The sequence below is a fragment of the Grammomys surdaster genome, unplaced genomic scaffold (assembly GCF_004785775.1).
Source record: "Grammomys surdaster isolate TR1022 unplaced genomic scaffold, NIH_TR_1.0 126158, whole genome shotgun sequence".
In the NCBI taxonomy this organism is placed as follows: Eukaryota; Metazoa; Chordata; class Mammalia; order Rodentia; family Muridae; genus Grammomys; species Grammomys surdaster.
In genome coordinates, this window is record NW_021620966.1 from 2,660,680 (window position 1) to 2,673,369 (window position 12,690).

Consider the following 12,690-nt stretch of genomic DNA (forward strand, 5'->3'; position numbering starts at 1 on the left):
GATCTATACTGAACTCTACTAAAAAAGTATTCAGCTTCCCCAGATCCCAAGAAATGACCAATGAATCTTGTCAGTCACAGGAAGCTACTCTCTCTAAAGTATGCCTACACTACCAACACTTCAAATGTAACACTATGCAGGATTCTGCTCTCCATGTGGATTCTAAGAGTTACTTGTCAGACTTGGCAGCACCCACAGAAATTTCTGTAACTCCTAGTTGTAACAGACTAGTCACTCAATTTGCTCAAACAGACTAGATTTGTAAAAGTACAGCATTTTAACCCAAGTATTTCATTTAGAGATCTTTCTTAGAAGTAGTACAAATGTCTCCTTTTGGGCGCTTCAATCAAATACCAATAGCCACTCACTTCTGATCCTGACAAAACCTATCACTTAGGTCTTCTTTCTCTCTCTCTTTTTTTGTCCTAAATACATCTTAAAACTTTCAAAACAAAACTTTAAATAGTATTAATACAGTCCAAGTATAATTTCAACTGTCATCTTTGATGTGGACAAAAGAGCCCTTGTGACAGAAAAACACCCCAGCTCCCCCTAAAAGGAGAACTGCCATTAAGATTCTAGTAAGTACCAGGACAGCATAACTACTTCCAACCTGCTAGGATTTAAAAGACTGTTTACAGGGGCACATGTGTACACCACGATAGTACTGCAGTCAGCTTTCTCCTCCACCTAGCCCAGGAGGAACTCAGATCTGGCTGGGTGGCAAGTACCTTTACAGGCTGAGCAATGTGTTGTTTTTTAGTAGTCACTTTGCTCAAGATATCTTCTACAGAAAACTGCTGACATTTTATCCGTTTCCACAACTTTAAATGTTAACAAATGGGGGGAAAACCAACACCCAGGATAAAGGATTTAATCCAGTATTTATTCCACACTCATGATGGTTTTCTGAAATCAGAATACAAGTCATAAGAACAATCTATCAAATAATTTGCTGATAGTCTTAAATAACGCAGCACTGCATTACTGTTAATATTTCTGTCCTAGATTAAGTTTAAAAACTCAAACAGCAATCTTCATTATCAATAAAAAAAGTTTTGAATTCTTAAAAAAGGATACTATATCAAGCTGTTTCATAATTTAAGTATTCTCCATTTATAAAAATGCTTTGGAAGCTTGAGGGCTTGAATGCTTCTCTACTCATGTGCCCCACCCTCTCCCAATCACTTGTTAGCACAGGGTTGCTACAATGCCAGGCTTTTACACATTTTAATATAGTACTTTTAAAATCTGAGAAAGAATTCAAGAGGAAGGGGGGAAGCACATTGTAAAAAGGAAAGTAAATAAATTTTAGGCATACTAACAGTGTCCCTTTGAGGTAGAATGCTAAAGGACTTCTGATCAAATCACAGCCTAATTTAAACCTCTTATAAATTCTCTCTAACATTAACTGTGGAGAATAATAACACATTAACAAGAGCTTCCAAGGTAATATACAGTGGACAAGAATGTTAACCCTACAACTGTTGCCTTCATGTATACTGAAAACACATAATTCTTCTAAAACAAACATTCAAGATCCATTCCCAAAGTCTTTAGCATTCTATTATGAAAAGCACAGCCATGCTAACTTCAGTACACAACCATAATCTCACACCTACAAAACAAAAATAGAATTAGTGGCAGTTTATTGCCTTATACAAATTTAACCAACATGGCAACCATGCCAAAGGAATTAAAACATTTTCAGGACGTATGTACAGACTGTACATTTTAAAAAACAAACAAAAATGCAAGAACAATCTGTGCATCATGTGTCAACTCAACTGGGTGAAAACATCAATGCTTAATGGGATTACAAAGGCACTTCCCTACACAAAAGAAAACAGCCTACAGGGAGCTCAAAGAGTGCATAACTACTGCACAATCTCAACTTGGGGGGGAAAAAAGCAGAATTTAATCAACATTTATAGGATTCAATGTGATCCAATTTTACAAAATCTTCACACAGTCTCATCTTTGTTTTTATGTTCTTTTTCTTGGCTCTCTGGCTCTACACTCTGGCTTCTCAGATGATCCTGTCTGTCTGACTGGTCCTTGCTATCACCATGATCTTTCTTGTGGGAACGGTCTTGGCTCCTGCTGCGCTTTCTAGACTTCTCCCTGCTAGGGCTGTGCTCTCGTTTTCTCTTCTCAACACTACCAGTTCTTCCTTGACTGCCACTCCTGCTTCTTTTGTTTGACTTCTCCTTGCTTTCGTTTTTATGTTTGTTTGACTTGTCCTTGCTCCTGCTCCTGCTCCGCTTCCCTGCATTTCTGCTTCTGCTCCTACTTCTGTGTTTCCTCTCTCTGCTTCTACTTCTGCTGTGTTTTTTCTTGGACTCTTTTTTGTCATCTCTGTGTCGTCTATCCTCTTTATCTTCTTTGTGCTTCTTCTCCTCTCCCTCACCCCTACTTCTCTGCTCCTTGGAGCGATCTCTCGATCTCTCCCTGTCCCTTTCTCGGTCACTGCCTCTCTCCTTATCATAATCTCGATCTCGTCTTCGACCTCTCTCATTTTCTTTCTCTCTTTCCCGATCCCTGTCTCTTCTATCCCCTTTCCTATCCCGACTGCGACTGCGACTTCTGTGCCTCTCCCGACTGCGGCTTCGCCTGCGATCTAAACCCCGGTCAATGCTTCGGGATCTTCGCCTTTCCTTCTCTCTCTCTTTGGCTTCCCGCTCTAGTCGTTGGCGTTCTTTCTCCCTCTCTAATTCTCTATCGAAACTAGAAGATCCATGGCTCTCCCGGTGGTGACTTCTGCTTCTTGATCTTCTCGGAGACCTCCGTGGGCTCAGTGATCTTCTTGGAGATCTAAGAAAAGAGGAAAGGAAAAACTGAAATAAATCAAACACTGGAAGGGCTAGGATACTTGTAGCTCAGTGGAACATTCATGTGGCATGTCCTTAGAACACTGGGGCTGACATTCAACCACAAATGCTCCCCAGTACTCAACATAAACCAACCAAACATACTACAAACATTTCATCAGCTTACCACACACACCAAATGTAATTAACCTTTGGATGGTACGGTTGTGGGAGAGTGCTTGCCTGGCATGCATGTGTACAACAATGTAACTGCTCCCATTATTTCAGGGGGAATGACAAATAGAAGGAACACTGTATTCCAAGAACTTTGTACAGGTAAACTAAAATATCGCACTGGACATTACCTGGATCGCCGTCTCTCAACATGTCTGTCTATTTCCTCAACGCCTTCCTTTCCATCTTTCTTGATTTTCCTAGGTCGAGTTTTAATCTGCTGATCAATATTCTTCTGAACTGGAACTGGAATTCTTGGAAACAAAGTAGAAAACCACTCGAGTTTTGTGAGAAAAGAACGAAGCATCTCTCCAATGGTCATTACACAGCCTCCACCAGCTTTCACATCTAGGTCCTATGAAACATAAGATACCCTACCGGTTAAAAAAAAAGGCACTTCAACATATACATGAACACTTTAAAAAATTTTTTTCTTTTACCATCTTTGGAATCAACTATAAAAAAAAAAACTAACAGAAAAATTTTAATTCGTGTATCCTAATCTGGTAATGAATGAAGACTATTTAGGCTAACTGTATACATGCAGGTGAAAACGAACCCTGCAGCCTCTTGGGCATAAAGGGACCTGTCTTACTCATTAACAAAAAAATCTGGAAAAGCCCCTTATATCACTAAACTACGAGGAACAAGTGGGTTAAAATGACATTTCGCATACCTACACTTGAGGACATATTTGCACATATACCTAGCGCTGAAACCTAGCTATGTAGGGACTACTTTCAGATAATTCCTGTCTAAAGGTTATCTTTTAACAGCTGCAATATAAAATGAAGCCCTGCTAAAACTGGAAGCAATAGCAAACCAACTGCCATGAAGCAGTGAGGTTTCTAATTTAAAGTTATGTACAAAATAAATAAATGAACAAATAATTGGAAACGCATAATCCATGATGACCATTGTCTCTGAAAAGGGTCATTACCGCATGAAGGCCTTCTTGCTATGCCCTCTCACAGCTCAGGACATGTTAGTCAGCTATTGTCAGTCCCAAACCTATAGTGCAAGCACACAAGGAAAGTGAGATTTGTTATCTACACAGGAAAACAAGAGCTAAAGGTAAAACTGCTTGCACTCACACACACTTAAGTGTTCAGATATACAGAATTTCCAAATATAATCGCTGCAGATATCTAAAGAAGAAAACATATGTTAGCTCAAATAGAGGACCTCAAGCTTGTACACACAATAAAGAACAGATAAACTAGAAACATTCAGAAACCTAATAACAATTTAAAAAAGTGACATGCCTTTTTAAAGTGCTTTAATTTTTCTTTAGAAAAAAGCCATGTATATAGGAGAAAAGTTTAACAATTATGGTTTTACCTCAAACACTTTCTGGATCTTTTGAATTAATAAACAGCTTGGTAAACAGGCCACAGGACAGGAACAATTTTAACTATCTCTGGGCTTGCTTGTAACCTTAGTACTAGGGAACTGAGACAGGAGATCTTTCCCCTGTAGAGGTCTTTCTCAGCTAGTCTGAGGCCAACCTGAGTTACACAAGACCTTGTCTCAAAATGGTTCTCCTCTATGTCTACATTAGTGAGTTTTTTTTTAAAAAGGTGGGCATATAATAAAGATGAAATTTTTATTAGATGGATGTTTTCATCAAACAACAAAAGATTTTTGAGACATGGTCTTATTATATAACTCTGGGTAGCCAGGAATTTACTATGTAGACCAGTTTGGTCTGAAACTCAGCAATCCATCTACCTCTGCTTCCTAGGTGCTGGGATTTAAGGTGTGCCACACAAGCACCAAACAAATTTTTGTTTGAACACACAGAAACAGTTTAATTCTACTATATAAACTCTGAATTACAAATTAGTGATAAAAGCAGATGCAAGAATAATAAAACTCACAATTGAGTGTATGCTGATCCTCTAGTCTTCAATAACTAAATATGGGTATAATTTCAATATGACTCTAATCTTCACTCATTTAAAGGCTTGAGACAGTGAGTAGATTTAGCCTCAGAATCTAAAGAGCTAATTTAAAGAAATGTATTTTTCAGTAGTGTTGAGATCAAGCCCAGAGCTATGGACATGTGATTATGAAGTTAAGTTTTTAAATGTTAACCCCAGTCTTCCAAAAACTGTGTTGTATAGTGACTGAGAAAGCTAGAACTAGCCAGGCATGGTGGTAAATCCTGTTTGTAATCCTACCTACTCAGGTTGCGGAAGCAGGAAGATTACAGGTTTGAGACTGACTCAAGTAACACTGAGTATCTGGCTCAAAAGGAAAAGGAAAAAGAATTATTATTTTCTCACTTTGGACAGGTATAACTGTCAGGCTATTTAAGTTAATCTCAATTCTAAGTTTACACTTATAGGTAAATATAAATAAATATTGCTGTTTGAAAAGGGTCATAGTAAAAACAAAAAACAGTTCAGGGGATTTAAAATGCCTACAGTCACAGTAGTACATGTTACCGATCATGTCTAGTCCCTCAGAAAGTCACTACCAGTCGTAGGAGTTAGGATCAACACAATACAGGGTTTAATTTGGGAGAGAAAATCATTGAAGTTATTAAAACATACTCTTAAAGCATATTAAAATAACTGAAAATTTTAACCTAACACAGAAAAGTCACCAAATCTTAGCAAAAGGATAATAATCCCAAAAGTACAAGTGAAATAAATGTACAGAAATTCTGAAGACATTGAAGTTCTAACAAATGAAAGAGCAAGAGCAGCGTAATCAGAAGAAAGCTGATGATTACCCTTGCTGACATACCTCCTCATCATCAAGGAAGGACTCAAACCAGTCCCACAAGTCTGTAGGGGGTTGTGTATACCTAAAATTATAACAAGAAAACTACTGAGTTTATGTGAACTAAAATAACATTTATTTAAATATGTAGATAAACACACGCATACCTTATATACATAAATCCAAGGGCTCTGATATATGGAGAGTCTGTATGTGTTATGAGACCCATCACTTGCTTTCGAGTTAACTTCAGGGTAAATAATTTGTATAGAAGGCAAAACGCTGTAGAAACAATGCCTCCTGTTCCAACACCTCGAACCTTTAAAGGGAAACATAGTTAATAAAAAAATAGGCAGATATTTAATACCCATTGATTAATGCTGTTATCAACAACCATAATCTATAATTAAAAGGAGAGTATAAAAACTAATGCTTTTCCTAACCTGATTCAATGGAGACTTGACTGTTGCATTTTTGAAAAATTCTAAGATCTGCCAATGAATTGGTATTTGAATATCTAAGAACACTTCGCTTTCCTATAAACTTAGTAGACAGAAAAACTGGAAAAAAAAAATGCACGTACTTCTACTTACCCCTCCGCACATCCCCGTCTGGCCAGCAGTTTTCCTGCTCCCTTTCTCCCATGGCTCAACATGCGTGACCTGAAAATAAAAAAGAGGAAGACAACAAACGGTCGGACTCTGAAGCTACAGTGAGCTCAGTTCCTTAAGAGCAACTCCTCCCAAGAGCCGTGCCACTGTGCGGGTGCCAGCCACCATCACCCTGGACGCACACACTAAGTACACACAGCATCTTTGGGAAAACTGCTCAGACTCAACACCAACAAAGTTAGAGGAGTCAACAAAACCCTGTCATGCTTTCAAAGCAGACAGGTCATTTTTATGGTAAATTTAAGTACACATTACAAAAACTAGAAGGTTACTTCTAGGGCTTCGGAGGGGCAGCAAGGGCTTGTTTAAGGCCTGGGGTAGCGGCTAGGGAGGTGGGTGTGAGATGGTGTCTCTGTATAGTCCTGGCCAGCCTGGATTTCACTTAGACCAGGCTGGCTTGGATTACTATCACACCAACCTTGGGACTTTTTTATTTCTCATTTTTCACCTGGATCAATTCACTCATAATTAAATATTTAATTAAAGATTAAAATCATAAAGCTACAAAGATCATTCTTGTACTTAATTTTCAGCCCAACTGCAAACCCAGAAGTGTGAAGTCCTTCATACATACCAAACAGAACAACAGCATCATTTTTGTTAAAGGGAGCACCCTACGAAAACAGCTCTACCCCAAAATAGCAAAAAGCTGACACTAGAGAGATAAGCAAAAAATATTAGACCTGTTTTTGTTTCTTAAATAAACCCCACTCTTTATTTCTGCCTACACATGGTAATACTTTATACTTCATTTCAGTGGCTTTAGACAAGCAAAACAAAACAACCAACCGTTTAAATTGAAGCACAACACTGTTTTGCTCAGCTCATGGCATTTTTTTCCCTGTTCCCAACAAACATACTATGTAAGTCACATCCCACCTAGCCCCAGCACTGGGGACTGTACCTAGGGTCTTGTCTATGTTGGATAAGTGCTGTACCAACTTACCACTGAACCATAACTGGGTTCTAGACCTTAAAGGGTACCCAAAAGAGGGCACACAATGTAAAACTGGAAGCCTAGACATTTCAAAGTCTATCTGATCTAAAGAAATTTCATAACAAGTTTTCAGTCCTATATTATTTTATTTTCAGTTACACGTACTGGGTGGGGTACAGGTGGTTGTTATCTGCTGCATGTGGATGGTGGGAACTGAACTTAGGTCCTCTGCAAAGGCAAAAAGGCTTAGCACTGGACATCTCCCCAATCCCCTTGAGACTTTAGTTTTTTTTAAAAACGAACTTACACACATTTTCTAATGGAATAAGTTTTTCAGAATATATTTGAAATTAACTTGAAATATTAGTTTCTATTTTAAAACAACCTATTACAAAGGTGCAGGGACCCAATTTTTCAGAGTTAGCTGCATACATAAGCTTCATCATTATGCACCAAGCTACCTTCACACAAAAAGGCCTTACCTTTGAAAAGCTAGTTTACAAAACTACCAGCTTTTGTAAAAGAACACCAAAAGCACGTGTACATTCTATATATCCAAAGTTAAAAGGTTTGACTATAAAAAGTAATCAGTACCTCAAAAACCTAACAAGTAGTTGGGAGAAAAGAGGTAAAATATATAGAATCTCTTTTTGTTACATCTTCATGTGTATGTTTAAATGACAGAAAATATCTTATTTGTTCTGTCTCAAATTTCTAAGTGTCAAGAGAAGAAAAATTGGATGTGTTTTACATGCTCTAGCGAAAATGCTTGAAGACATTAAGACTATTAACACTCATTAAAATATAAATTAACCTCAGAGGCCTGGAAGGTATTTAAAAAAACAAAAAACAAAAAACTACCTATTTTGTAGAGAAGTGGAGAATCTAGTGAGACCAAAATCAATGGCCCAAAACCAAACCGAAAAATAAACCTAATTAGCCATTCATTTAACCAGGGAAATGCATTTATGGCGATTGAGCATGATTAATAGTGCATACCTCTACCTGCGACCCTGGGCTGCTCCGAGCCTCGCTGCAAGACTGAGTCAATCCTGCTAACGAAACAAGAACTGAGACAAGAGTGCAGTGACGAGGCGCCAGGTGAGCTCCCCAGCACAGCCAAGCCAGCACCGACCCTGCCGCAGAAGCCCAGGGCCCAGATCATTCTAATTATGCCCAATGCACAGGTGGCTGAGACCTCCGACTCCTGACCTCCTGCTGGGAAAAATTTCCAGGCCTTCTGTACACCTCTTTGCCCTGGCACACCACGCCACCCTCAACCCTCCCGGCCCACCCGACACACTCACTGGCCAATTTCTGTCTGGATTGGAGAGTTTAACGAAGAATTCGAGGCCGACATTGAAGTAATTACTTCAGTAATTCAGCTGGCCCGAGGGGCAGCAGCAGAAGCACCAAGTTAGTGCTTAGTCGACACAGGTAAAAAGGAGTCTTTTTTTTTTTTAAATGGTGAACCTGGACAGCCTTCTGGTATTATTTTCCTCCTCTCCCCTAGAGTTCTTGCCCAACAGCTCCCTAGGGATAGGCAGGAGGTTGGGGTAGGTTAAAGATCGATCGTGGCGGGCTCGCCCAGCTATTAAAAAAAAAACAAAAAAACAAAAAACGGAACAGAACAAAAAACAAATCCTGAAAAGGAAAAAGAGGGCGGCCCTAGCCCGACCCGTCCCAAGCCATCCCCAAGCCTCACTTCTCCCTCCGCCAACTTTCCCCCTCCCCCAAATCCTCGGGTCTCAGGAGGGAGGGAAAGGGGGGCGCATCCACGGTATCCGACACCCCGCTCTGGCGAACTTACCCCCAACACGAGGCCTAGAGGATGCGTACCTTAAAGTAGATCTCGTCCACCACCTCGTGGTAGGTCTTGAGCTCGTAGAGCTGCACTTTGAAGTAAGGCGACGACAGGATGTTGGTGAGGATCATGGGGTTGAGGTTCATAGTCTTCTCATTGCCCCACAGCGGCAGCACATTGCCCTGCTTGCCCGACACCGCCGGCTTGGTGGCGCCGCCGCCGCCACCACATTGCTGCTGCTGCTGGGCCACGGCCGCGGCCGCCTGGTGCTGCGGTTGCGAGTTGCCGGTCAGCGCGGGGCTGTTGTTAGCCATGTTGCCGCGGCAGGAAGGAGGGCGGGAGGAGGGGGCCAAGCTCGATCGCGCTCTTTGGGACAACGGTCCCGGACCTACTCCATGGAAGGCCGTCAGGGCAAGGAGCCCGCCGCGTTGTGCCCCAGCCGAGCGAGGGACTGCAACTTGGACGCCGACAAACAGACCCCGGGCCCAAGACGGACGCCAAACGCAGGCGGCGAGAACTCCAGACGCAAGGCAGAACGGGCAGCCAAGGAGCTCGATCTCTTCCGCCAACTGCCCCTGGGAACAAGATGGCGGGCCCAGCGGAAGTGACGCCACACGCCCGGGCGTTCGAGCTAAGCCCGTGACCAATCAAAGCTGACCGTGTGTGCAGGCTGTTCCTTTTCCCGGTTGCGCGAGGTCGTTGCGTGATGGGTCGGCTCCGGTGGTCTGTGTGCCGGGCTGTTGTCTTTCTCCTGGGAATTTGGCCCAGAGGCCAGGGGGTCTAGACACAGCTGCTATGTTTTGGAGTTTGCATAGGTAGCTTGATTTTTCTCGAGGCAGGAAGAGGGTCTTGTGACACTTATGTTCTGGACGATTGCGTGACTACTCCTGCGGAGCGGTCGAGGTCTTATGAGTTAATTTTGTTAATATTTTCCAGAAAGGAATAGAGTCAGGGAATTGACTCTAATAGAGTCCTTGAGGCTTTCGCAGAGGTAATAGTGTCCTACTGGAAGTCGTAGACCAGCCCAGGTTTTTTCTCCTCTAAGATTAGGATATTATTTTAACTGGGTTGTGAGCATTAAAGAAAGTACTCTCAGCTGGGTGTGGTGGCGCCACACCCAGTGCTGAGGAAGAAGGGGCAGGCGGATCTGTGAATCCGAAGTCAAGGTTCCATAGAGACCCAGTCTCAAAATAACAAGAAAAACCATGAAATCTGCACAAAAACCATAAAATCTATCCTACGTGGAGTGCTTCCATTGAATCAAATCTATTTTTAGTTCGGGTCTCACACTACGGCTGAGGCTGGCATGTAGCCCACGCTGGTCTCAAACTCAGGACAATCTTTCTGCTTCGGCCTTGGAAATACTGGGATTTGGGTTGTGAGCCACCACATGTAGTGAGATGGTAGTTCTATGCTATGGTACCACTGTACTGGGCTAAGCCTCAGATAAGGGAATGGGGAGTGAAGATGGAGAAAAGGTGTGAAAGTAATCACAGTGTCTGCTCTCAAAGGCTACTGGTAATTTAAGATTAATAGCGTTTGAGAGTTAAGAGACTGCTGGAAGGCTCTGACTACTATTTACCACCTAATAAGCCTGATTTGGGCAGAGAATAGCTTAAACATAGAAACCAAAATCAGGCTTAGAGATGGTAAGTAGTACAGTCATCGAGAAGCTGAGAGGTATGCTTCTTGGGGAGTAGTGGTAATGTAATGTGTGAATGAAACATTAGGAATTTAATAATGTTTAAACCAAGGCTTAACCTCACATCTTTATAGTGTGTGTGTTTATTTAAATCAGGCTAGGCTGGTTTTGATGGCCACATCTGAAATGCCAGCATTCCGAAGACTGAGACAAAAAAATTAAGAGGCCAAGACTAGTCTGGGCTATATAATAATCTGACTTTAAAAAAAAAAAATCAGGCTATCAATGATAGAAGATGTGTTTGGCATGGGCAACATTGGTTTAGTCCCAAAATACATGCCTTCTTCTGTGCTCACTATATGTGGACATATATGCATTCGGGGCTGAGGATGTACCTCAAAGGTAGAGACATTATTTATTAGCAAGCAAGACTTTTAGCCCTATCACTGGAAAAAGAAAATAGTTCACATATATAATTTAAATATGACCTTAATGTCTACTTTGTATTACTTATATTAATAATTCTGGCCTCAGTCCATTCTTCAGAGATTGCTGGAATAATTCTATTAGTGCACCTTTGTTCCTGGATGCCATGAGGCGAGCAGCCTGCTCAACTGAGTGCTATCCAAATCGCCAAACTCCAGCAGTGCTTTGTATCCTAGTTAATTTCTACGTGGATTGCATACTATCATCCTTTTCTGGAAACTTTTGGATTAGGAAGTTTCAGGGCAGATCGTAGTTTCAGCAGCACATACAGTTGAGACTGAAATGGAAGACTGAACACGGGGGATGGGCAGAGAGTTGAAGCCGGTTGACCCTGATACTGAACCCTGTTGATCGCTCCTCAGAGGGAAGCCTCATAGGCAGTCCTGAATGGAAAGTCAGCATTTCGCAAGTGACTAAGGGCTCTTTGCTGAAGTATTCAGGTTCTTGTGTTCTGCCTCAAAGAATCTGACCAGTGACATGTTGAATTAGAAATAGAGTATTAGAGAGAGCAAGGGCTCTAAATGGGAGTGGACTGGTGAGCCAAGAGAAAGATCCCAAACTGCTGGGCCATGAGCTACAGTGACATTTTGTAGGACAATCCCATACTACCTGCCTTTCTCGGGTTTATATATGACTGACTTTTGTTAAACATGCTCCTTTTGCTATTCCCTTGGTGGGAAAGGGGAGGGTTTTCAGTCTTTGCCAACTGGCAGCAGCTGCTGCTGGTGCTTTTCCTCCTCCTCCTTCCTTCTTCCTTCCTTGCTTCCTTCCTTTCTCCTCCTTTTTCCTTTTTTTTCCTCCTTCCTTCTGCTTCCTCTTGCTCTTATGTTGGTTTTCCAGGCAGGGTTTCTCTGCATACCCAGGCTAGCCTCAGACTCATATTACTTGTCCCTGCCTCCCTAGTGCGCCATCAGCAGCACTCAGCTGGTTCCTACTTTTTGTAATTAAACCATTATGCTTTTCTCTTATTTTCTGTTTAGGGTTGTAGTAGTGAGTTTGTGTCATACCACTTTGTGCTCCCAGTAGATCACATGTGTGCACCTGCCCTGGAGCTATCTTTGGATCCTCAAATGAAAGATACACACACACACACACACACACACACACACACACACACACACACAAGCTTATTTTTAAAATGCCTTGGCTACCTCAAAGGGTGGGCACTCTTAAACCTTCCCCTGATACCCCAGACCCAGTTATGGAAGTGGCCAGTAGCCACTCACCCGAATTCTTACATGGCTCTTGGACTTTATTTCCTGCAGCTCCTGCATCTCATCCTTCTCCCTGAGTCATGGCAATTCCCCTCTGTTCCTCTCTAGTCCTAGCCCTCGAAGATCTAAGGGTCCTGTTCTTTTCCCAGTCATTGGCCATTG

The 12,690-nt window shown here is 41.8% G+C and overlaps 1 protein-coding gene across 2 annotated transcripts; it reads right to left on the reverse strand.

The window, feature by feature from the left end:
- Positions 1-865: 865 nt before the first annotated feature.
- On the reverse strand, positions 866-9,776 carry Prpf38b (pre-mRNA processing factor 38B). 2 transcript variants are annotated; one of them, XM_028757367.1, is made up of 7 exons: positions 9,222-9,776; positions 6,368-6,436; positions 5,942-6,093; positions 5,799-5,859; positions 3,985-4,055; positions 3,176-3,399; positions 866-2,814 (listed from the first exon to the last, which is right to left on the reverse strand). In XM_028757367.1, exons 6-7 carry the CDS (start codon positions 3,364-3,366, stop codon positions 1,965-1,967), a joined length of 1,041 nt encoding a protein of 346 aa, XP_028613200.1. In that variant the 5' UTR covers positions 3,367-3,399; positions 3,985-4,055; positions 5,799-5,859; positions 5,942-6,093; positions 6,368-6,436; positions 9,222-9,776; the 3' UTR covers positions 866-1,964. The 2 variants fall into 2 exon arrangements, with proteins under 2 accessions (XP_028613200.1, XP_028613199.1); XM_028757366.1 differs by lacking the exon at positions 3,985-4,055 and having other exon boundaries at positions 9,222-9,771.
- Between the last annotated feature and the right edge of the window lie 2,914 nt (positions 9,777-12,690).